Below are 26,956 nucleotides of genomic sequence, written 5' to 3' on the forward strand. Positions count from 1 at the left end.
AATATGAAATTTTTAAAATAGGAAAGCCTCTGTGAAGTTAGGTTGTGGCAAGGAAACACAGGTGATGTCATATTATGGAAAACATCATCTGGTGGAACATCAATCCAAATTATAATGTATAGAGTTCAAACTGAATGTTATAATCATTAGAATGAATGTATCTTATTAAATAAGACATGTAATGCACACTAATCTACCGAACAGATTTTGATTTTTAAGTATAGACTTAAGTTTAGAATCAATCGACAAGCCTTCAAAAGCTAGCATGAGAGTTTCCACATTAAACCTCATACCTTTATAAAAGTATTACCTGTCACATTAATGTGAAAATGTAAAAACAGAGTTTCTATCCTATCAGTTACCACAAGGTAGTCATAATCTAAACATCAGCAAAAATACACAGGAATTATCAACACACAGCTGACCCAGGTGGTCACCACAAGAATCCAGCTATCAGCTGTGCGTGTGATTAAAACAAAATGTTGGAGGACTGAGAGCAGTTAGAAGCTCCTCCAGCCCCGCTGTGCAGTTTAAGAGGAATCCTTTGAGTTGGAAGGACAATACCCAAGCACTGCAGGGCATCTTTACCTTTCAATGCAAGATGACTTTGCCTGTAGTATATAACCAAGTGGTGACCACTTGTTACTATGGGGCACAATCTATCCAGGTACAAGTTAACGGGCTGTGTGAAAATACAGGGACCCCCCTCACATGTTTCAAGAAACACAATAGTACCTTGCAGGTATTTTGCTGTGTCTAATTTTACGTAGCCTTATATTTGAGATGATGAATGTCAAAATATACTTTTAGATAATGAAAATAATCACATTATTAACTTTATAAATAGAATGAAGTATATATATTTTAACACATACCCTCGCTTGAAACTACAAAGCAGCTCTTTGTGAAAACAAACCCACCCCCATAGCTTTTCTATAAAGATACTTGTCAACAGTTGTTCCATGAGAACACTAAATCTTTTATAATTGAAAGCACTGCTTAGAAAAGCAGTTTAGAATCTGAAAACCCAATTAAGCCACTACATTGTCAGAAATAAAAAAGGTGGCCATATACATTCAGAATATCTGGACTTGGACTAAAGCAGCCTTTCTCCATGAAACCAATGGTCATGAGATCTCCCTGTCTCTGTTCGGATGAAGCAGCCAAGGCAGCATGGTGTCTCACGCTGCACAAGAATTTCTGGATGAATAATAATAAGGTGGTGAAGCAATAGACTGTACCTTGAACAAGGGTTCCAGAATCTGTCCCCACAGAATCCAATCAAACAGCACAAAACAGTCTCATTTCGCCTGGAGGGAGATGATCTCCCAAGACTTCCTCCCGTTCTATGATTTTATGAAATAGATATGACAATGCTATGCAGCGGCTATTAAAACTCGTTTCCTTCTTTCCCCCAAAAGAGGTTATTTGGATAGCTCCTTACTGTGTAAATGTTTGCAAATGACTCAGAAAATATGAGCAGGGAAAATGAGTCAGTCAGGTCATCTGATTGCCTAATCATCTTTTGGTGAATTAAAAAACAAATTACAATATTGATGGAAGAAAATGATCCAAATCACCCTCTAATTCAATCTATTGTGAAAACAGCAAACTTGTCATGTTTCCATATTTACTAGAGTGTTAGTTATATAATTATTTATCCACAAGCATGATGACAGATATTGTACCGTTTTCACAGTAAATTGGGCAGTGACTCAATTCTAATAAAGGGGAGGCCAGATGCTTACGCTACACAATCCTGTCATTGGCCAGAGCTTTCGCTGGGTGAAAGAAGCACTGGTAGGCACCAAAATGAGTGGGATCAAGCCTTGGATGAACAGACTATTAGCCGAGTGACCCTTGTAAATCAATTCATCTCTAAGAATATGCATTTTCTTCATCTTAAAAATAAGAGTAGGGCCCAGCGTGATAGTGTAGTGGTTAAAGTCCTCGCCTCGTATACACCGGGATCCCATATGGTCACCGGTTCTAATCCCGGAGGCCCCACTTCCCATCCAGCTCCCTACTTGTGCCCTGGGAAAGCAGTCGAGGACGGCCCAAAGCCTTGGGACCCTGCACCCACGTGGGAGATCCAGAAGAGCTCCTGGCTCCTGGCTCTGGATTGGCTCAGCTCCAGCTGTTGCGGCCGTTTGGGGAGTGAATCATCGGACGGAAGATCTTCCTCTCTGTCTCTCCTCCTCTCTGTATATCTGCCTTTCCAGTAAAAATAAATAAATCTTAAAAAAAAAAAGAGTAAGAGTTCCTCTTGATCCATTTTCATAGTGGTGGTCAATACATAAGAATGCACATATCAAAGTGCTTCCAGAGCTTGCAGCTGTGATGTTAAACCTGAGGTATTATAAACCAGAAGCCCTAGAACTCAGCTGGAGACCTTAAGGGTAAGGAGGATATATTCCTATACTGTTTCATTTTCTGTTCTTGAGTACAGGCCATGAGCTGGATCTCATATCCAAGAACTTTGTAACAAGTGTCTAATATTACTGCATGGCAGCTTATGAAACAGCCATACTTTCACTTATTATTCATATACTTCTATAAACTAGGGCATTTAATCAGGTATGCCATGATATACACAGTTGAAGTTTTAAAAATGTCTGTCTATCTATCTAAGATTCTTGGAACTGGAACTATAATCTCGTGAGGAAAAGAAAAATGGAAATGAGGTAAGGCTTCATTCAATGTGTGACACCTAACAAACCACAAAACGCTAGCTGAGCTAGAACTGAATAATAATGATAATAATAATCATAAAAGCCATAAGTCTTCCTGAAACCAAAAATCTAGTGAGCACCTTGAAAATGTTTATTCAAACTGTGTCACCTATAAGTTCAGGAGCAATTAAAAGACACTTTCATCCAACAAAACTCATCAGGTATGGCCTGATAAAAGCTCATGCATAGACCCAGTGCTGCCTTTTCACCGTCCTTCCTACATGAAGTAACACAGAACTTCTCTACCACAGTCATGGTTTCTCTCATGGTCTGGAAGAGTATGTTTAACTGCAAATGTTAATTTATAATGTCGCATTTTAACACAGCATGTTAGAATCTCTTGATGTATTTTCTCCTATGCAGCCATATGTGATGGTGAATGCAACACTGTAAGGTTGGCAAGACGCTACCGCTCAGACACATGGACACACATCTGCACCTTCTTCTCTAAGGGGTGAGGTGTGAGAGCCTACGGTGATGCATCCCACCCCTTCTACAGCTCAGCCTTGGTCATATTTTCTCAAAATCTCAGCCAGGCCTGGGAGACAGAGGTTCATCTGGCTCTTGGGTTCAGAGGCACACGCATTGTGCAAAAATCCCTGTAGATGTCATTGTATAGCACTGTAAAAACTAGATCATCACTTAAAATTGGCCAGTGATCTTTCACTCCGTTGATTAGGAAGAGTCACTACCTATGGCACCAGCAGACATGATCCTATGGTATTATGGTTTCATAAAAATGTGCACTGACATAAAAAAATTTATTTTAAAAAAGCATATTTTAAGAGATTACCATTTTAAACTTCTGGAAACCCAGTACTTTCACTTCTTATTTTAAAAGGCATCCATATGAAATTGTCTTATGATCTTAATAGACACTCGCATATATATGTAAACATATATAAAACATTCACAGACATTTATTCCAAAGAAGTTATATTTTAAGAAGTTACGAAATGAGGCTTAAAATAAAGTAAGAGACATAAACTAAGAGAACACCTCACAATTTCAACTTACCTTTTGTGGCCACTCGCACACAGTCTATTTTGGTTTCCTGCGTCAAATAAAGAAGAGAGAAATTACTACTTGTGCTCTATTTAAACAGCAAACATTCCCGTTGTCCAGTGAAATTACAGACAAGTAAGGATCTAATTCTTCCCAGGGTGGGTTTAATCACACAATTACCCTTTGAATGACACTCAAGAACCTTTCCTGAGCCCAGTGCAGGGATGTTGGGAACTTCTGAGTCAGTGAGGAGGAAGCAGCTAAACCAAAACACTCATCTGATGCCCGGATCCCATCCTCACACCAAGCCTGGCTCCACTGCAGGCAGTTCTGGAGAAGGAGGGATGCCTCCTCCAGTCAGAGTCAGTTTGACAAAGCTAACTGCCCCTGTGCAGCATGGAAGAGAAGCCAGCAACTACCTGGAACATGTTTCCATCTCTCTAGCGAGGATTTAAAACTGCTGATCAGAGTTCTGGATCAGTTTGCGCAGGAAGGGGTTTTGGAGTTCAAAAGTGACTGAATGGTTTTCATCTAGACCTTCAAAGGATATCTAATTGAGTCACAGCCCTAGTTGTGGACAATGCAGGAAAGACAGATGCTCTGAATCTCACTGTATCTCCACTGGGGTTCAATGGCTCTGCATAGCTACAACATCTTGCTGAGAAACCATCAGCTAAACAAATGGCTAGCCAACATTTTGTAACAAGAAAGAAACTGAAAAAAAAGAAAACCTCTTCACGCTAACAATATACTTCCATCTTTCCAAAGATGATACAGTCTTTTATTTCTATAAGGTCTTTTAGATCAAATAATTTTAAGGAGGAAAAAAAAGTGCTTACAAGAAAACAACACATAAAACCAAGATTCTATTCTTCTTTCTTCCTTACCCTAGGTTCTCAAATAGCCAAAGGTAACATTATCTATGAAACTTACCCCATTGGCTCTGCTAGCAGCTTGGAAGTAAATTCTGTAGCTTTTATGGGGGAGCAGGGGAGTGTTCCAGTATCCATTATAGGTCTTATTATCACCAATGGTGAAAGGCTGAGCCGCTTGGAGGCTGTCTGCTGGAAACTCTGCAGCGAAGTAGTACTGCGAGTTCAGTATGGAAGCGTTCTGGAAGTGAATAGGCACTGGGTAGCACTTCAAGATTTCCGTCGTCTTTTTAGTTCTTCGGGGACGTTCCTCCTCAACAACGATTTGATAGACACTAGAAATCAAAGAGGATTATCAATGTCATTTTGTTTTATCTGAGTTGAACCAGTCTGTTTTGAAACAGGATGCCCAGGATGTCCACAATAAAGAGCATGTGGCATGCGGTCAATAGCAAATGCCCGGTTCTTCACAGAGCTTCACTCAACACTTGCCTATTGAAGGGGACAGGAGGCTGCCTTCCTTGGGATGCTCCCACACACATTCACACAGTGTATCAGGAGAAATAAAACTCGAGTATCTCTAAATGATGCTCTCTGTTGCTTATGAACAGTACAGTAACATATTTTCCCGCCATGTAATTAAATCAATTACATATACAATTAGTTCTGTTTACCAGGTAAAGGAAATTACATGTAAGTTCATTTTTTTAAAAAGTTATTTTGTTCAGTGATATTTGACTGACCACATGTGAAGTTTCACCACGTCATATGATACAATGCACAGAACTCACATTAACCTTTCCCTGATTTCTCATATTGCCTCACACTTCCCTCGGTCAGCGGAAAGAGGAAAGCAGAGGCAAGGGAACAGAATCTCACAAGCCAAGACCTTGGGTCACAGGTGATTCATCAGAGGAGAGCATAACCAAGACTCCTTGGATGGAAAAAGACCCTTTCCAAACATACTAGCAAGAATGTTGGTCCCATGACAAATGGGGACCTGGAGTCTGCATATGTTCTGAATTTTGATGTAACCTTAGGGGAATGGGAGATGCCTTGAACTTGAGGGGCTTTTAAAGAATTAAGATATTTACATTTGATGGACAGGAAAGTGCTACAATTCCCTGGAACAATGCTATCATCCAAGAGGTACTAGAAAAGGGGCATCCTGCCAACCCTGTTTACCATGCATCTCTGTTCTTGTCTGTGTGAACTCAGAATCTGTATGCAGAAGAACCACCTAACACATGTAGGAACTAGATGCATGCCACCATTCAATCTGAAATGGTGCCCAACTAAAGATCAATTGTTTAGAACATAGGAGTGTTTGCTCAGTAGACAGTTCAGCAAATATCTAGTGTGATGATGTAATGAGTGTTGATATAAGTGGTAATATATATTTACAAAAACACAACACTTCCTTCCCAACATCAGTGGTGATCTATTAGCCATGCAAGTTATTCCACCAAATGTGGAAGAAACTTCCTCCTGCAAGGACACAGAAACACATAAAAAGGAAGAGCAGACCTTGATATCTTTCCCTTGCCTCCTCAGCTTCTTTTTGAAAAACATATCAGCGAAGTCTGTGGCACTTCTTCCAGCAAGGCATGGATGGCTAATCTTAATGACTGACATAAAACCAAAAGAATGTTGCAGAAGAGAACCCTAACATCCGTTTTTCTATTTGAATACCCAAACTACCATTATGTGACTCATTCTTCAAAGGCGCGCAATGGCTGTGGACAGGTCAGGTGGAAGCTGGGACGTGGGGATTCAATTTGTGTCTTCCACGTGAATAGCAAGAATTCAACTATTGGAGCCACTGCTTCCTGTTCTCCAGGGTATCCATTAGCAGAAACCAGAATTAGGAGTGGAGCCAGGACTTGAACCCAGCACTCAGACCTGGATGTGAGCATCCTACCCACTAGGACAAATGCCTGCTCCTGATTTTAACACTGATTTCCTTCAAGCATTCTTCTGCTATGTGACACAATTTTCAAACTTTCCATTTAAAACCAACTTCTAGGGAACCCCTACATCGGACACCCCAGACAGATGAACACACATGTGAGGAAAAGTAAGGAGCACACATTTTCATTTTTTTTCCCATTTTACTCATGAGAAAACTGAGGTCTCAGAGGTGGCAACTGCCCAAGTCATGAAGACACTGGTTTGGACATGTGTGCTTCATATGGGAGTGCCACTTTTCAGCTCTGGCTTTTAATTTTTGCTAATGCAGACCCTGGGAGGCAGCACGTCATGTTCCAAGTACATGAGTCCATCCACACCAGGGATCTGGATTGAGTACATGACTCTAGACTTGAGCCTGGCCCCGTCCGGGCTGTGGCAGCTACCTGGAAAGTGAACCAGCAGATAGTAGCTTTCTATCTCACTTTACTCTGCCTTGAAATAAAAAAACCAACAAACAACAACAACAAAAAGGCAAAGAGAAAAAAACATTCAAGTTTAGAGTTAAAGGGCCATTTTATTCCAGTGCTGTCCTGGGGTGGCTAAGGAGTCAAGAATCCCTTTCTTAGATCCAATTGTAAGATGTCCAAGTTACCTCTGCACTTTGTCCCTTCCGCCACCTGTATCCGCACTATGAATGAGTCTTAGTACCCTGCAGAGACTTCAGTACATTGCCTTGTGTCAACCCCACACGACTGTCCTCTCACCTCTCGGTACCCGCAAGGCGCTCTCTCCTAATTCTAACTCAGCCACATGAAAATCAAACATAGCACCTTCTGGCCTTTCTTAGCTCTGAAATCCTGGGTTCTCTTGCCACAAACGTCTGCTTCTACTCCTTTAGCCTGTTGGGCCTCAGCAGCACCACTGCCATGCTGTCCTCCCCGACGACACTGAACTCTGTTTCTACACAGGTGCCCTCTCCATGATAAAATCCATTTTCTGGGATTCATGATTTGTTCCTTCATCTTCACATCCTTGCTGATTCAAATTCACAAAAGCACACGTTTTGTGAGGACAGTTACTAGGCCAGAGCATGATCGTTTTGTGTGAACTCCAAGAGGAGAACTGCATGCTAGACACGTTTGTGTCTTAGAACACGAAGAATGAAGCTCCGGACATACGTATCACCCAGAAGTCATTCCACTTTTCTTTATGGGTATGTTATACAGCAGCAGATGTGCCAGTAGGAAACAGCACAGTGATATTTACAAATACACTTTGCTTTACTGAGATAAATCATTTCATATTTATTTACAGCTAATGGAGGAAGAAACTGCTTAGAAAAAGGCTTAGTGATAAGAGGATGTGGGTAAGATTTTAGATCTATCCCAAGAATCCACAATTAAATAATAGGCCCAATGAGAATCAAATACTGTGCCTCTGCTTCCTTCCCCATTCTATCCCCTTCACCTCTCACCTCTCATCTCTCTCTTTTCCCCAACGTCATTAATACACATAATGTGTGGGTGTCCCTATACATAATGATTCAACAAATGTGTGTTGAGTATCTACTTAATCCTAGGCATTGTCCTACTTTAATGAAACATTTCTAATGAAACGAAATTTTGTTTTGTAATTTAAATATCATTTAAGCAAATATGATTGAAAAAACCAAAAATTTTAAAGCAGTATTTTAATGAAGATGAGATGCAAACTTGAGAATTAAATGATCATTTAATGGGCCTCCCTTTTAGCCAGCTGGTGTGCATTATATTATACACTCTCCTCCAGACATATTACTTTTAAATGGCTACCATCTCCTCATCTTCAGATATATTAAAGAAAGCACTAAGTTGACTGGAGCAATTTCAAACCCCAAATGTCTTTTCATCCTTGCTCCACAAGACAAATTAGATTTGCAAGCATCCAGACCTCAAATCTATTTGCTCTTTAATAATTTAAGTACTGAAAGGTCAAGCAGCTCTTTTCTATTCCCCTTTATCAAAGTCTAAGTGCTAATGAAAAATAGCTAAATCCTTTCTGCTGCCCAATTGCCTTCCACTGCTGTCTCTGATGAAAATTAACACATTACCAGCATCCTGGTCAATGCTACCTTGACTGAATGTTATGGCTGCTATGTTTCCCAGCTGGCACAAATGGCATCATTTCACTAATGAATTTCGCAAAGTCTTTTCACCCACAATCATAATCTTAAAAGTGCCTTTGAAAATCTTACTGTTTGAATGCTTTGCTCTATAAAGATTTGTTTTGTTTTTGTTTTGTTTTGTTTTTAAGAAAGCATTCCCTTTAAAGGATGGAAAACCAATCAGACGTTTCTCGCTGAGTGTGTGAGATTAAAATTCTATTACCCTTTTAATGTATTACTCATTTCCCTTTGTTTATTAAAGCTGTACCATTCTCAGCCCTACTCTACACTATTCTGGAATTTAAAGTAACATAAAATCTTCCTCTGGCATTTGCAATATTAAAGCATAATCCATGGTGAAGATAAATCTACCCAAAAAATGTGACATCACTATATCAGAACTTTCCTATGGAATGAAATTTAATTTCAAGTTTAATTTATGCTAGTCTTTTCTACAACACAAATCTAAAGCCTTTACCAGAATAAGAAATGTGCATTTATATGAAGTAACACATGAAGGAGAATCCAGAAAAGAACATCTGAACATCTTTATGCACTTTTTTTAAAATCAGAAAGTTCAAATGTTATAAAAATGTTTTTTAGTTTTTCCCTTTTATATAGTTGACGGGAAGCCTGCTGCAGATCTGAAATTGACTTAAACGTTTTGTTGTAATGCATTTTAACATTAAATCTTTAGTTGTAAGTTCATTTTTCTTATCCAGTTATCCTAATTCTTACCAGCAAATATTGGAGGGTTATCCCACTGGGTAGCAAGGGAGGGGCACGGAGGAAGGGAGACAGGGAGAGAAGTAATGACCCTCTCATTGTGGCTTCAGTTATTCCTCTAAAATCAGCCTTTCTGAGAATTCCCAGGACATCAGACATTCCATGGCAACTGATAGGGACATTTTGGCTCGATTTGCATTTGGTCCACATTATTTATTGTGTAGGAAGTATTCATATCTTCCTAACAATCAATTTTTAGAGTATTAGCAACACACAAAGTTTGCTAAATATTATTAGGGTGTATTGCTACTTGATTACACGTAATTTGTTTTCTTCCTATTCATTCAGCATTTATTCATCTTCTTTCTAATATCTGGCAGCATTCATAGAAATGACGCCTTAATACTTTGAATGACCAGCTTAAATTGAATTAAGTTTTTACAAATCTATCAGTAGTCTTAAATGAGGGGAAAATAAATTAGGTTGGCATTCATGGAGTTTGACTTCTTAGCAACAATTCTTTGCAGTCCGGCACGTAACACTGTCATGAAGAGTGATTTACGGAGTCTCGTTTATTAATTATGAAATAGCAATGGGCAGCACACACAATGGGCACTGGGCAGCATAGTACACACTGTATATGGACCTCCAGGATCTGCTATTCTGCCAGCAATCCTCTAGATAAGATAGACTATAAACTGCTGTGGAACAGCTGCAGGCCACCAAAAGCACATTTTATTCTCTTGGCTGAAATTCATTACAGGGAGCCTGCCGGGCACCTGTAAGTTACTATCACTCTGTGGTATGTGTGTGTATGTGTGTGCACACGTGTATGTGTGAGCGCATGTGCAAGCATGCAGCTCAATTGCTCTATTGGTCTGCTAGTTAGGAATAAAATCTGATATAATAAAATATTAATTGCAGCTGAAAGGTTGGGTGAGAAATATGAACTCAATTACAGTCCCATATTGTGAACAAAGGACAGGGTGAAAAAAAGTTCTTTAGTTACAGAGGTTTGGAATAATAAAAAAAAAAAGTACATTAGAGCCAGGCTGAGCTCCGTGAAAGTCCACCTGTCATTAATCCTCACAATGGGAACTGCATTTTGAGAACATTAGTCCAAGATAGAACATCTTTAAAAATGATCTTGCTCCCTTTTCACAAGCAAAGACATTTTCCTTCGCCTTTCTCTTTCTACCAAACTTATCCTAATCATGACAATTTCATAACAAACACACAATTATAAGAATTATAATTCAGTATATGTCAGTTATGATTAAGCCATGCTTTTTTACATAGCCTTAGTGAGCTGAATAAAAACAGAAATGGAAGACTATCAAAGGAATATCACATATCTTCATTCTGGAATGACTGTGCTGCACTCAATTTAGAATCCTATGATCCCAAGAAGTGTTACTGCAACAAGCAGGTGCATCGGATGGAAAAGTGTCCATTAAAGGCGGGTAGGGGTGACCAATGGGATGCCGTTGAGATGGCACTGACACAAGAATCCATCCACAGGGACTGTTCCAGCTTTGCAAGTACATCTTGCAGTGAACAAGGGTCCTTTCAAGCTCTGGGATTTTGTCACTCCCAGATGCTAGATCATGTCTCACTCAACCTCTATATATTCATCACATCTCAGATCAAGTGCCAGGTATAAGGGAGGAGTAAAATACTCTTCAGACTACTTCTGTCACTGAAAAGCCCATTCTAAAAGATTCAGGGAACAGATCATACCTACAATAACTATGACAACGACCTAATCATAAGAGTTTGCATAAACAACAAAATAACAGGAGCCAGGAGGGTGTTCACCTCTAATCAAAATGTTTTTTTAGCTTCTGCTCCTTTGAGGGCATCTGGCCTGGACCAAGTGTCCAGTCCTTCTAACCGGCCAGTAACACCTGAAGGCTGTTGCAACACGGGCAGCACCCACCCAGCATTCCCTGCAGTCACTACACAACAGCACCCAACAGCCAATGTTATCAGAGTGCCAGTGTCAACTCCATTTCTCTCTGACCACTTGCAAACACCCCTCCATCAGTCACACAGAGGTGGAAGGGCACAGCTGGGCCCTATCAAAATTCCTGCCATGGTGTGGCAGGCAGGAGTCATAAGTCCCCAGAGTTATACTTGGGGTTAACCCCAAGAATGTCATTTTCTTCACTCAATTCCCATTGTGCCTGATATCTGGCAGAACCACATTGTAGACAATGGAAACTTGCAGCCTTGATTTTCCAAAGCTGGCCATGGTTAGGACCGCAGGGGAGGAATGTTCTTGTTTGGCTGTTAGATCTCTTTAGCCTCTCCTCAAATCATTATTAAAAAAATGGGTATTATTTTTTTCTACCTCCATGACAAGATCTAAAATGTCTCAATTACAGTATTTTCTTGATATCTACCTCTACCATTAAGGTTAAATCAAAGTATCACATTGGTATTCCATTGGTTCATTACGGGGACATGGAAGTTAACAACGGTCCCTGCCTCCAGGCAGCCTCTCTGGCCATCTCCCCACAAAAGGCCTGGCCAGCTCTGCCCCCAGACGGGGCCTGTGCCACGCGTGCACTTGCCCTGAAGCCCAGGTAATACTCTGGACCTCTGGTCTCATACATAGTGCCCTTCAGAGATTATGTGGCAGAGAAAATTTGAAAAACAGGTGAGGAGAAGCTATTTTCATGCACAAAGAAAATGTGAAGTGAAGCTGAAGAGAAAGTTATATTCGGCTTCATTGTATAAATGTTCAAATCCAGCTACTCTATTATTATGATCTTCTCTTGCCATTTTTAAAGCTTCTTTTCAAGAGTTCTTGAGGAACAAACTTGGTTTTCAAAATGAATTTTCTAACAGATGACTGACATTGTCATCCTAGAAGCAACATTAATAAAAGTCATCTTTTTTCCTGGCAGCACCAGAATCCACAGTCTCATTTTCTAATACAATAAAACTCAGTGAAAAGCAGGTGGGAGTTTAGTCAGGGAGTTCGTGCCTTTTGTCACCACACACTGTGGCCATGCAGCAATAAAGTAATAATAAAAACTAGCTGATAGAGGAATATAGAAATGGCAGCTTTATCAAGAAATGACATTTTGATCTTTGTGATGACGTATACCCAATGGGGAAAGAAAAATGATTAGGTGGGAAGTCAGAGCCCTTTCCCTTAAACAACTGCAACCAAGGAGAGGACCTTTTCAAAAGGTTTGAACACAGTGACAAGATGTTCTGCAAATTATATTTCTTCAAGAAGCAAAAGGGAACAATTAAAAAGTTCTTCAGAAGCAAATCAAAGGAGGTGACATTTTCTCTCTTGGTTCTGTGGAGAATACTAAAATGGTAAAAGGAAAAAGAACATATTTTCAAAAAGCTCATGGCAAATGGAATTCGAAGCAAGCTTATTTTGATGCAAAAGAATTCTGAAACCCACCCATAGCCTTTTTTTGGAGTACATGCTTCCTATGAACTTTTTGAAGACCCCCTTATACATTTCCATAACAAAGGATCAATTAGTCTGATGCAAATAATAAACACTCATTTCATTTAGTCTGAGTCTTCCAAGTTTTCAAAATCGTATTTCTAAACATTCAGCAGATTGTAATGAGCTTAGCTTGACAGAAAAAAAAATTGACTAAAAGTAGAAATGAAGAAGACAACAACAATGCTGGTATGAATGATGCAATAGGATTATATTCCAGAAATTCCAAACATCATATCCTGGAAACAGAGGTGTTCCGCGTGCTTTTTAAAATATTTGCTTGTTTTTAATCCAAACGGCAGATTTACATAGAGAGAGAAGGAAGATGAGACTTTTCCATCCAAAATGTTCTACCCCCCAAATGGCCTCAGAGGCCAAAGCTGAGCGTATCCAAAGTCACGATGTCATGAACTTCCTCTGGGTCTCCCAGGTGGATGCAAGAGCCCAAGAATTTGTGCCAGTCTCTGCTGCCTTCCCAGACTATAAGCATGGAGCTGAAACAGAAACGGATCAGCCAAGACTCAAAGTGGTGCCCATAAAGGATGCTGGCCTGCAGGCAGAGGCCTTGCCCACAGCATGGTGCCAGTCTCATCCATGTCTTTTTAGCATTGCCAAGGATAATCAAGAAATGGCAGCAACTTTCATGATGGTCCATGTCTGCAAAAGCTAATGGAGCCACCTTGTTGCACAGATGATCCTGCCCAAGGAAGTAAGGAAGGAAAAGAGGAGGCAGCACAGCTCCCAAGCAGATCCCTAAGCCTTGTACTTGTAAATAAAAGATCAAGTGTAAGGCCCATGGCTTTGGTGTTTCAGCAAAAAACTTGGTCAATTTCTCTGATATCAGGTCCTTTAGCTGTCAAGTGTGGATCTACTGTGAAACGCTGCCCTGGATGACTGAAAGTCATTTCATGGAAGACCAAGCATAGGCATGACATATCGCTGGCTTTTCAATCCAAGTAAGAATTTCAATTCACTTTGTGTTATTGTAATCATTTTTCTCTATCACAAGCTGCTCAGAACATAACTGAGATTCCAGAATAGGATCCTAGAATCTCCCCCAAAATTTACCTAGACTTGAATCCCCAAAAAGGGGCTCCCATGCTATCCACATGTTTCTTTTATCATTACAAGTCAGTACAAGATTTTCCTGCATGCAGTAGGTAAGAGCTCTGTGCTGGTCATTAGCTTACCAGCTGCCCATGGAACTATCTCCCATCATTTCCTCTAGCTAATGATGAAGAGAATGAGACTCACACAGATACACTACCTGCCTGAGTTTAAGAGGCTAATCAGAGTTCTCAACATCATGTCAGAGCTGGGCTGGGGCAGGCAAAAGCCATGAGCTTCTTCAGGGTCTCCCACATGGTTAGCAGGGGCCATCTTTCACCGTTTTCCTGGGCACATTAGCAGTGAGCCAGATTGAAACAAGAGCAGCTAGAACTGAAACTGGCACTCACATGGGATGCCATTGCTGCAGGTGGTGGCTTAACCTTTGCAGACCTGTTGGTTGCATTTTTTTCTGAAGTCTCTGCACCATCCTCCTCTAAAAGGAGCTAAATTTCTAACTACTCTGACCAACAAAGCCTTTTTATTGTTGGAATGTTTTGATGGAATAAGTGGTTTTCTAAAAACTTTGATGATTTGCATGATATTGACACCAAAAACATATTTTTTATAGCTTCTGTAAAACATACTATTTAAGTGATAATCACAGTGTATTCACATAAAAGATAAAGGGCAATAGTGACAAGAAATTTTAAATATATGACTATAAGTAGGGAATAAAGACTAAAAAACAGTCAACATGTTTTGTTGAGCACATTGTGAGATGATAGTCTTTTTGTCTAGTTCTTTAGAAGGATTTTTATCTACATGAATCTTATTGGTAGCTCTGTGGGAGGTAGGACATCATGAGATGTTAACTTTACGCATGAAGAAACCGACTTATAAGCCAGTAACGTGACTCAGGTTACACAACAAGTACACAGCACAGTCTGCCTACATCTTCTGAAACCAAGCCTGACTATGGTGTCCCCTGACTACGTGAGGTCACTTTCCCAAAAGATGAACTTGCAAGCACTGTTTATATCAGAGACAGTAGACTTAATCTAAAGGTGGCTGCAGTCACGGGGGGAGACTTGATGAAAAACATGACTGAGTACCCCCAGGCTCTTCCCAGCAAAGTACTCCTGTGCTTGGTGGAAAAAATTCTTCGGGGCACTCACCTACGATGGCCTGTCAGCTCTCCATCTGGAAGTCACATGAACCCGTTCACTTCCTCTATGTCCCCTTTCAAGTGACTGATTGGGGGCAAATCTAGCCATACTTTTCTTGCTAAAACTCCTTTCACAGTCCATTCGAAAAATAATAATAAAAGAAGACACCATAAAAGGCTCCCCAAACCAACCAATCAATAAATAAAAACTCATTGAGGACTGTGCATGGCACTGTGAATGGCACAGAACTAGCCGTGGGAAAACACAGATGAAGTCATAGAGAACAGTGTCTGCTTGCAGGAGCTGGCAGCTCTCCTAGGACCCACAGTGTAAAACACTGAAGGTCAGCAGGGCCAGGGGCACAGCAGGATATGGAACGGCAGAGAAGCTACAGAAAGGTTTCCAAGAAAGCAGACATCTAGGACAATACCCCAGAGGAGAGCAGAAACCGGTAAGTAAGACAGGTGGAATGAATGTGTGTATGTGTGTTGGGGTCAAGCCAAAGCAGAAAAGGGAAGAAAAATGACAGAAAGTTACATTAAGGAAGCACCAAACATAAAATATTAATGTATATAGAGGTACTCCTTTACTCTGGGTTTCAATTTCCATGGTTTCAGATACACATAGTCAACCACAGTCTGAAAATGTTAAATGGAAAATTTCAGAAGCAAACCGTTTAGAAATTGCACGTTGCATGTTTTCAGCAGCCTGATAAAATCTCACGCTGTTCCACTCTTTCCTGAGCAGGGCATGAATCACCCATTCGCCCAGTGTATCCATGCTCTAAATGCTACAGGCTGGGCTCATTAGTTACTTAGTACTCATCTTGGTTTTAGACAGCTCTAGTCATAGTGTTCTCAAATCTGATATTACTTAACAACAGCCCCTAAAGACAAGAGTAAAGATGTTGGCCATTTTATTATACCATGTTCTTCTTTTAATACTGTTAATCTCTTACTTGGTCTAGTTTATAAATTAAACTGAATCATAGATGCTTGTACCAAAAACAACCCTTTTGGTCTATAAGGTTTCACAACTAGAAAGGTTTCAGGCATCACGAGGTATCCTGGACCATATCCTCTGCAGATGAGGGGGAACTGTGGCGTTTCCATAGTTTCAAGCGAGAGGATGACTTGCAGGGGGCCTGTCTCAGCAGAGGACCTTTTCCGCTAGATCAGAACACCAACAGGACTATACCAGAGAGCCAAAGAGAGTACACCTACTATGTGGAGTACAGCCTGGACACTCAAGAAGGACAAAAGCAAGAGCCACGGTAGTGACTAATGGCAGTGATGGAAAGGACAGAAACAAAAGGGAGAGTGGATGTCATCACTGACCTCAAGAGGTGAGACAAGGATCTCACGCAGCTATGCAAAGTGAGAGTGACTTCCTGATGGGATCTGAATTGTCTTAATTGAAAAAGAGTCAGAACCAAATGATCCCAGCAGGGAGGTAGGGCACTTATTTCCACTCCACATGCTCTCTGTGCGAGGGTCATGGTGTTTAACTTTGATTTAGGAATGGAAACAAACATAAAAATCTATTTGGTCCTAATACATCTGACCAGATAAACAGAGGTCTCTAGCCTTTGCTTTCTTATCTGTCCAAGTCCCAGGTGATAATTAATTCTGCTGGCAAGAAAAAGATGAGGGTCAGCTCAATAAACATGTACTGCAAGGTTGCTTAGGTTTGAGGGACTAAACAATAGTAGGAAATTAACTACGAAATTCATGCTGTGACCATTCTGCATTTCTTCCCATATTTTTGTACATTTCACATAATGTAAATTTAGTCTATGAAAATGTTCACTCTCAGTGTGAAATACATAAAGCTAATTAATGCTAAGTGCTGTTCAAATCTCATGCATATTTTTAATTTGCTCATTAGGATGACCACTGTTTTAACTTCTCTTCTCTTGGGATTTTCTACACTGTAATGAACCCACGTATGTCTTCCATCGCCTCCATCCCGTTAGGTCTCAGCGTCAACATAATTCTCCGTATGCTCTCATAGTCTCTATCATACATTCAAAATTCTCTTGTAAAGATTCCATCCTTCTATTCTTTGCCATTAGGGTATTCTGGACTTATAACATAGAACAATCATTATATAATAATGTAAGCATAATAAATGCTCAATAGATCTCCCTGTTAAACAAAATAATAAATGATCAATGGCCAAATGTCAAGCCTAAAATTTCCTAGAACACACTTCATTGTCATGAAGGGCAAGGATTTTAACTATATATTAATAATTAGAAATGGCTTATATCATTCCTCACTGAACAGAAAAAAAAACAGCTGACACTGGGCAGGTAAACATTTGCTAGGTCAAAGCAGACAAGTATTACGGTCAAGGCATTGGAATCCAGTAGGTTCCATCAGCTCTTGGCCCTCTCGTGTCTACGACAGAATGCCAGCTTGAAACCTGGCTCTTTTGCTTCCTATCTAGTTTCTTTGTAAAGTACCCTGGAGGTAGAAGATGATGGCTCAAGTCCTTAGGCCAACTATGTGGAATTCCAAAATGGATGGAGTTCTGGGCTTCTGGCTTTGGTCTAGCCCAATGGACCAAAGACCTCTCTTTCTCTCATTCTCTTTCTCTATTTCTGTCTTTGATATCTACTGCCCCATAATAACAACAACAATGAGCAGGTAAATATATGAACAGGAACAAGCATAGTTGGAGAACAACGCCAAAGAAACATGGTGATATTGATACAGAAAAGGGAAAACTAGCCACAGGTCTTAATCTTTCTTCCATCTAATAATTGAAGTAAAGATTAATTTAATTTAATAACTAAAATAAGTTATAGGTAGACACCATAAACATAACATTATATTTAGCAAAAATAGTTGTTGATGGGGCAGAAGGAATATTAGCATTCTTACGTATGCCAGCGTTCTCATAGCAATAATGATGTGGAGCACGTTTGTAAGATTTTGATAAAATGCTCTACTATGCTCCCCAGGAGGATGGAAAACTATTGCAACAGGCATGAAAAGCAGCAGTGGTGTCCGTGCAGAGCTCCAGGCACAGCACTGGGAGAACTGTCACTGCAGGACTTCACCAGTGCCTTGCATCTTGCGCCCTTTTGTCCTAAGTGTGCAGGATTTGAATATCTGGCATAGGTGAAAGTGAGGCAGCGACAGTCAAATCAGGTAGTCTTTGTCAGAGTTTCCATGATCCTCCCTCACACAGACTAACTGCTTTCGCTTGAAACTCTTCCAGAAATTCTTTCTGAAACTCATTGGATCATTGGCCTGATGAAGATGAGCCAGAAGTCCCCCAAAGCAAAAGGAATAGCAGCTTTGAGATTTACAACCAAAGCATCCTACTGCTCAATGCAGTCCATCTGATATACTGGGTTTATACTCAAAACTATTTCTAAATTATTCCATTATCAACATTTGCAAACGTCTGAACAGAAGCAGGAAAGCAGCAGCACATACTTTTCCAATCATCAATAGAAACTGAAATATAGTTTCTGTATTCACCGCCCTCCAGCCCACGGACAGCTGGTCAACCTGCAAGATACGGCCACAACCTTGCCTGCGTTCCAGGCAGCCAGTCATGTGTAATGTATAGCTTCCACCGTCAATGACACTCAAGGGCTTTTGTGTAATCTGGAGTTCCAATCTTGGAGATTTATTTTTCAGAGACAAGGGCAGGTTCCTTTGGGGAAAGCAAGAGTATGAAGCTATATGATTAAAAACATGGATCTTCACCGGATCCAGCCCAGAATTAGCCACACATCCACTACAGCAACTGCTGGGTTTCTTTCGGAGCTGAGAGAAGCATTTCACACTCCGGTGTTCTGTGAACAATCACACTTTTACATCCTTTCAGTAGGCATTGCAGAGATACCCCAACACAAGGAATCACTACCACAAAGCTGCCAGCACAGGCTGAGGGCAGAAGAGTCAGGGGATGCAGTAAGTCAATAGAAGACAAATAGACACAGAAAGAGAAATATATGGAGGGGTCCTCTGAACAAGAGACATTACTTATGCTACAATTTCTACTGCTTACAGAAACTTATTTCCAGATAGGCATACAATTAATGATTTGAAACAGATTATAAGAACAATTGCTAAGCAAATTTTTCGATTTCTGATGTCTTGAGTATTCACTTTAATAACACTTTTGGTAGAACAGCACTTATCTGTCTATATACTTACTAATTTCATTTGAGGTCCAGAGAGAGACAAACACAGCATACATCCACTGGCTTACTCCCAAGATGCCTGTAATGAACCACAGTATGGCCCAGGCTGGGAGCCGGAAATTCGATCCAGGTCTTCCATGTGGGCGGCAGGTACACAATCACTGAGCTATTTAGGCTGTCCCCACGGGTTCACAGTAGCAGGTAACTAAACCAGGAGCCAAAGCTGGGATCTGAATTTAGGTTCTCAGATGCGGAGCATTAGACTCGATTGGAAGACCATATATTACCTGGGCAACGTCCAGGTGCCATTTACATTAGTCAGCCTCAGAATTACCTCTGCTCTGAAGACAGCTGGCACTCCCAAGCCCTGACAAGCCTTGCTCAGCCCCTTGGTCGCAGTGCTTATCTCCCTAGAGCAGGTGAGATTACATGTTGGTCTCTCTGGCTAGCTAAGTTGCTGACCCCAAGCACGGAGAGTCCACAATAGCCCGATGCTTGGAATCCAGTGAATGTTTAATAAGTGTAATCGTATCACAACTCAGAGATAAGGTGGTATTAGCCCGGCTCTGAAAGATGAGGAAATTGATCTCAGAGACATGCTGCAACGTATAATAATCACGGAACAGCTCAGGGAGAGAACCAGGTTGACTCAGTTCCCAACACTGTTCCCTCCTCTTCGTGGGGAGCAGTCCAACCTCGTCCTGGGTCCGTAATTCATGTGATTCATAAAGTGTTGGCTAATAATTTGAATATCGTAAGTTTCCTCCTTGGAATATTCCAAAGAAGGAAAGAGTGACTTTGTCTAAAAGAATATGTATGATTCTTGACTTGATCTTGTCTTTTAGGCTGTAATGATCTGGAAGATTAATTGTTGATAGATTCAGTAGTTTTTAATTAGAACGAAGCATTGTTTACATCTGAAAAATCACACGCTGATTTATCATAATATAATTTCAGAGGAAGCATTTTTCATATTTATGTACCACAGGCTCTGAATCATAAGGTAATCTGGATTGTGAAGTTTTATACTACAGATGTTAGTTTTCTTGAAATATTGCCATCATGGCAGCAAGAAATGCAACAAAGAAAAACACTTCTTATAAAAAAAAATCGAGCCTGGCGCCGTGGCCTAGTGGCTAAAGTCCTCGCCTTGAACACACCAGGATCCCATGTGAGCGCCAGTTCTAATCCTGGCAACCCAACTTCCCATCCAGCTTCCTGCTTGTGGCCTGGGAAAGCAGTCGAGGACGGCCCAATGCTTTGGGAACCTGCACCAGTGTGGGAGACCTGGAAAGAAGTTCCTGGCTCCCGGCTTCGGATTGGTGCTGCACCAGCCATTGCGCTCACTTGGGGAGTGAATCATCAGATGGAAGATCTTCCTCTCCGTCTCTCCTCCTCTCTGTATATCTGACTTTGCAATAAAAATAAATTAATCTTTAAAAAAAATCAAAAATATTTTTCAATTTCTACTTAATCAGTTCTTTTAAACCAGGATCAAGCTTTCAAAAAAAAAAATCTGATCAAAAAGACAAATTCTAGAATTCTGGGGAATAAATCTACCCTGATCACAGGAAATAAATAATGATAAAATAATTCATGATTTGGGCCCAGTGCTGAAGCATAGTAGCTAAATCCTCGCCTTGCAAGTACCAGGATCCCATATGGGCGCCAGTTTATATCCCGGCTCCTCCACTTCTCTTCCAGCTCTCTGCTTCTGTCCTGAGAAAGCTGTGGAGGATGACCCAAAGCTTTGGGATCCTGAACCCACATGGGAGACCCAGAAGCAGCTCCTGGCTCTGGCTTTGGATCGGCTCAGCTCCGGCCAGTGCAGCCACCTGGGAAGTGAACCAGCAGATAGAAGATCTTTATTCTCTGTAAATCTGCCTTTCCACTAAAAACAAATACATCTTTAGGGAAAAAAAAAAACACATAGAAGAAACAGCCAATCTTCTGTGGTGACCGAGTCGTGCAGGTAACATGCATCGCAGAGTCTTCATGTGTCTGCTACGCTGGATTTTACCGTCTCAGACACTCTTTCGGTGCGCTTAGCAGAAAATCAGCTTTCTGTGGCTAATGAATAATTGTATTCAGTTGTGATGTCAAACCGCAGGAAATCATTTTACCTTGCTTAAGAGTTGTTTACAGAGTTCAGGTCAGGGAAAGTTTATTATCTACCTTTATGATGAATTCCCGCAATGCAGTAGTCATATACAATCAGACTAAAATGTCTGAGAATCCACATGTACTGGAATTCTCATTACGATTTTGATGATAGAGGCAATCAAACCCTTCATTTCATTTTCATGTAAAAATTGGATTTTCAATGACATCATCTTTAAACAGCCTGAAAAAAAGTGAATAGCTAGGGGAACAAGGTTGGTATGAGGGACAGAAACAACGGAGATGGCTTCCTGGCATGGTCTGAGGAGTGCAACGGCAAAAGCAGACACTTCCACACCTGTTCAAGTAGAAAGAAAGGGCTGAAGAGCCAGCACCATCTCATTTAACTTTCACAAGACCCGCACGATGTTGGCACTCTCAGAGACTCCTTCATGACAAAGCGAAGGAGAGGCGTAAGCAGCTTGGAAGGCAGTGACGTCTCTCCCTGGATGGATGTGCAGGCAGAGGCAGACAACGTACTGCTGCTTGAAACAGCTTGCTAACTGCCAAACACTCTGTTCGCATTTCAAATCCTCCAAGTTCAAGCGGTTGTACACCAACAAGTGCACTGCCTGACAGAGGAACTTCGTGAGACACTGTGCACGAGGGGCCCCTGCCTTCGCGGCTGTTCATGGTCTTCCTTCTGTTCCATCTCCCTGCCTGACGTCACTCAGATTCATACACACGCTGGTGCCATGTTCCCTTACAGGAAGTGACAGGGGATGGCCAGCTGGGAACACACAGACAGGCTGACAGCCCACAGGAGAAACAACCTCATTTCCCAGATTGCCCCAGGACCAAAGCGAAAATTTTCAGAAAGCATAGTACATTTTCTGAAAATAAACATAATTGCTTTACTGCCTATTTCTCTTCAGTGCAATGAAAACTTGTCCTTCACCTTGTTCTCAGACTACAGCACAAGGTTTTCAAAGGACAACAAGGAGAAAAGTAGTCTTCAATCCATTTTTAATCTTCTTTCTAATAGGCTACAAAAGAATGTCTGATGAGTAGTTTGAGTAAATCAGGAAATATTAAAAGCTGATAATGAGGCTTTAATATCTGTACATGTTTTCCTAAGTTAATTACCTAGGGCAAATTCACAGAAGGAAACTCTGACAGGGAAGAGGAAATGAAGACAGCACACATGTGCCAAGTCTACTCTGATAATGAATTCCAGGCAAAATAAATTTTATAAAATTGGGGTGGATTATATGAAACAAATAAATTTTGATTTACAAATTAAACTGCATTTCTTCTGTGATAAGAGATCTTGGTTTTACTTATCAGAAGTGTTTTCGATGAATAAAACATTTATCTTTCCGTGTTATTAACAGAAAACATTTCTGATCTCATTTGAAATCTTACCTGTAACGCTTCTTATTTGGGTCTTAGCCTCATTACACCCTCGTCTCTCACCATTTGTAATGTAAAGACTTCTTATTAGCTGTAAGTGATTGGCCCTGATTCTTAGTAAGACAAAAGAGGTATAACTTGACTTGTTATGAATAATTGTTGAAGAAACATTCAATCTCAAGGCTAAAATATTTTAAGTTACCATTTAAGAGCACAAAATGAAGCTAACTGGCTTTGTCATTGAAAAACAAAGTGGTTACTATCAGTTAAAATTATAGCCACATGTTGAGCAATCAGTTCTAATATTCGCTAGGAATGTGGTTATTGCCACTTCCTGCTCTCACAGAAATACAGCAGTCACATCTACCCAGCATTTTCCCCTGGACAGATAAAGAATGAGTAAAGACTTAAAAACCACAATGAAATGAATAAAGGAATATTTAAATAAATATATTCAAATATGGGGTTTTAGTGAAAAGATACGTATCCACAAATCATTTAAGAATTAAACCAAGCATGCTTAAAGGACAACTAGGAGTCATTAGATAATGCCAGTGCCCGATGCACAACAATGCTTGTATCCCAAGCTATAGAACATTAGAAGATTCAGGAAATCATTAATGAGAAATAATGTCTTCCATAATCATGCTTTTGTATATGTATGTACTGTTGTTACATGTACACACGTGTGTATGTGTGTGTATACCACACAACATGCACAGAAGGTGATTCACAGAGCCTTGGTACTTGTGCAAGTAAAATACAACCATTTTCTGAAAACATCCTGTAGAGGTGCTCAAGGGTTTTCTCTCGGATGTGTCTGCAGAGGACTACACAAGAGAGAGGAGGCAGAAACGGAGTAATGCCAGGGGAGTGGAAGAAAATTAAGCTTTTTCTAACCTTATGAAAGAAAAGAGAAGTTGAATCCATGAACAGACTTCAAGGTTCTGTCAGTGTACTGGGAGGAATGATGGAATTTGTGCTCTTCCTCAGCATCTCAAGACTTGAATAATTTTATGTGACAGAACTGATGTGTTGATCAATAACAAGATAACAATCATTTACACCGAGACCTTACTACAATTTCAAGAATCTGCATTAACCAGGCTGAGTGTTTGTAGTGAAATCAATACACAACCACCTTACTTAGTGAAGTGCGTAAATGAAGTACGACTGAATTTTCAACACCAACGAATATGGATTAAAGAAAAATAAAATCGATTGAGAAAATGGATTTTGGAAATCACACAATGACAGCAGTTTTGATCACATAATACTGTGTGAATTCCAGGACAGAAAACAGATGTTGTCTTCCTTCTACCCTCTTTATTCCAGCATTTATCTTATCACTTGAGAGAAGCTGTCTTGTATCGCAGTTTGATTACATGTGCACTTGCAAACTTCCAGATGTGTTCAAATGTTTTAATCTGCATTATGGTTTTATATTTTAGGTCCATATAATTCTCAGAGTTCTTATTTTTCAAAACATAAATGAAGTTGAGAATTTTAATATATTCCATTTAGTTTGAGGGTTCTGTGGCCATTTATTTTTTTCCAAGCTAGTCTTTTCAGATATATTGGTCTACCATTTACTCAATGGATAATCAGTCCTATTATGTTGAATTATATAACGAATCACTTGAAGAGAACTTTTCTCCAAAAGCAAACAAAAAAAGACCTTCTTGAAAGGTGAGGTTAACATAATTTCCTCTCTCAAATTTGTGCCAAGATGATTTATCCATTTAAGACGGGCATCCATTCCAGTAAGGATGATTCCTGGTGGCTTTCTTGCAATGCCTACAGAATGTCACTCTGAAAGAACTGATTTTTATTCTCATGTTATGAATAAGGGTGATGAAAATGGGTAAGACATTTATTAAGTTCAAGATGTTAACATTGTGGAAGAAGGTATAAAAGAATCCTAATGCAGAGGGACCCTGGCAAATCCAAGAAGCGTTTAGCAAGCAATGAGTTGAAGTATAATAAAAACAGAGCAGTGACGAACTTAGAGACTAGGGTGTTAGGACAACTGCGAAAGGTGGTGTCATCCTAAAGCAGAATCCTAGTGGACTTAGAGGGCAGAGGCTGATGAAACAATGTCAGCTCTATGCTAAGGGTGCATATTACGTTAGGTAGGAAAGCAGACATTATCCTCTGTGTGAGGAAGAGGCCAAATGGAAAAAAAATAAAAATAAAAAAAGAGTCTTAAGAATTTCCTGTGGGAAGGAACGCAGGAACCCTAGAAGCATGTCCTGGAAGCAGCCCTGCAGGTGGTCGGCCTTCCCATCTGAAGACATCCCACGGTATTCTTCCTGTCAAAGGGGGCTATTTGGTCTAATAGCACTGCACTATACAATTTGGGGAGAATTTTACACCCCAAAAGCTCTTTTTAGCATTATCTTAGAAGAAAAGGAAGGCAACTAGGGGAGTTGGGGAAGGACTGGACGCCATATCTATATAAACCCTAGTCTGAATGTAGACTGGCATTCTCAATTTCATCTGCTGAGATGCTGATTGCCATGTTGGATGCCCAAGCTCACGAAAGTGCATGTGCTTACCACCATTCTCTGTCTCACATCTGAAATTTATTTCTTTTATGATCACAGAGACCTACCTGGTGATGTCCAGGAAGTAGCGTGGCCCTAATATCTGCTGAATCTACAATTTTTATGCATCAAAATTAAAAAGCCGGAAGATATTTACAAATCACTAAGGCCCCTAAGTCCCCAACAACAACAACTACAACTATGTAAACAACAAAGTCATTTCTTGAAAATATATAACAGAAAAAATGAACAGTAGTTTGGAATGTATCTGATGTCTGAAAAAGACAAAGGAAGGGGCACAGGGAGGAGGACAAAGGTATACTCAAAGGGGATGATTTCAATACTCAGACTTTGGAAAGCCTATAGAGTGAAGTGCATGGAAACTTGACTGACTGGTTTGAAGAGTGGATATGACAAAAATAGCAAATGTGAGGCCCAGCACGGTGGCCTAGTGGCAAAGGTCCTCACCTTGGATGCACTGGGCTCCCATATGGGTGCCAGTTCTAATTTCAGCAGCCCTGCTTCCCATCCAGTTCCCTGCTTATGGCCTGGGAAAGCAGTAGAAGAAAGCCAAAAGCTTGGGACCCAGAACCCACATGGGAGACCCATAAGAAGCTCCTGGCTCCTAGCTTCGGATCAGCTTAGCTTCAGCCGTTGCATATATATATATGACTTTGCAATAAAAATAAAATACATTTTAAAAAATGGGAAATGTGTAAACAGAGTTTAAACGAGGAAAAAAATTATTAGTAAATCCCAGCCATTTGACAAATGGTTCAGGTTTCAGCCTTCTTCAGTTCAGAGGCACTGAACCTGCCTGACCTTCAATCTTTGATTTTCTCTTGGTATTTCCCAGTAACTCACGGGCCCTGTCCAAGTGATCCAGTATTGCTGAATCTGGGCAAAATTTAAGTTGGTCAGAAAAAGTGATGCCTCCAGGGTCATGGTCAGAGCAGAATTTTTCATTTAATTAAAAGCCAGGATTTTGAAAGGACCAAAGCCTAACCCAAGGCCCAAAGCCCACCTGAGTCTTGTGCAGTAACTGAATAATGTGTGCTTTGAGTAAATCAGATAAGAGCAGTCTGTCAACACCACATACATGAACCCGGAGTGCCTGGGGTATGTCACAGAATCCCTTACCTAACAGTAGCACCATCTTCAATTGGAACAACGCTTTCACATAATGCAGGCTGATCTCATAATTCATACCCGTGGCTAGTAACCATAAACCCTTCGAACCAACAAAAAACCATTCCATAAAATTTTGTAGATTTTTCAAATAAAAACCTCCATGATTCTGTCCTAACCTATCAATGAACACTGGCCTGCTTTTATCTATATATCTTCATGAACTTTAATACGCACATATGGTGTGCAGTAGAAAGAAGTCCATTGATCATCCTGTGATTAAACAGTTCCTATGAAGAGGTTACTGAAATTAAAGGTCTCAAAAGGGAATTAGAAGTAGACCTTCTAACTTGTCTTCCTGGTGAATGTAAATGTCTCCTCAGAACATGCAATTCAGAGTAACTGATGACTTTGAAGGGAATATATTCTGATAAAAACAAAGCCAAAAGATCTAGCCCTACTGAAACATACAAATCTCATTGAATAATTAGCTTTTTTTTTTTTTTGACAAGCTCAGACTCAAT

The 26,956-nt window shown here is 40.3% G+C and overlaps 1 protein-coding gene across 3 annotated transcripts in view; it reads right to left on the bottom strand.

Annotated features, from left to right (window-relative positions):
* PTPRM (protein tyrosine phosphatase receptor type M) overlaps window positions 1-26,956 on the bottom strand; it is a 773,655-nt gene that overhangs the window by 253,304 nt on the left and 493,395 nt on the right. For all 3 annotated transcript variants that reach the window (XM_040970558.1, XM_040970557.1, XM_040970559.1), the window contains 2 exons: window positions 4,671-4,944; window positions 3,750-3,786 (listed from right to left, as the gene is read on the bottom strand). In XM_040970558.1, coding sequence (XP_040826492.1) covers window positions 3,750-3,786; window positions 4,671-4,944 — 311 coding nt within the window. The remainder of the gene's footprint in view (window positions 1-3,749; window positions 3,787-4,670; window positions 4,945-26,956) is intronic.

The sequence above is a fragment of the Ochotona curzoniae genome, unplaced genomic scaffold, assembly GCF_017591425.1.
Source record: "Ochotona curzoniae isolate NIBS_2020 unplaced genomic scaffold, NIBS_Ocur_1.0 scaffold_4812, whole genome shotgun sequence".
Classification (NCBI taxonomy): Eukaryota; Metazoa; Chordata; class Mammalia; order Lagomorpha; family Ochotonidae; genus Ochotona; species Ochotona curzoniae.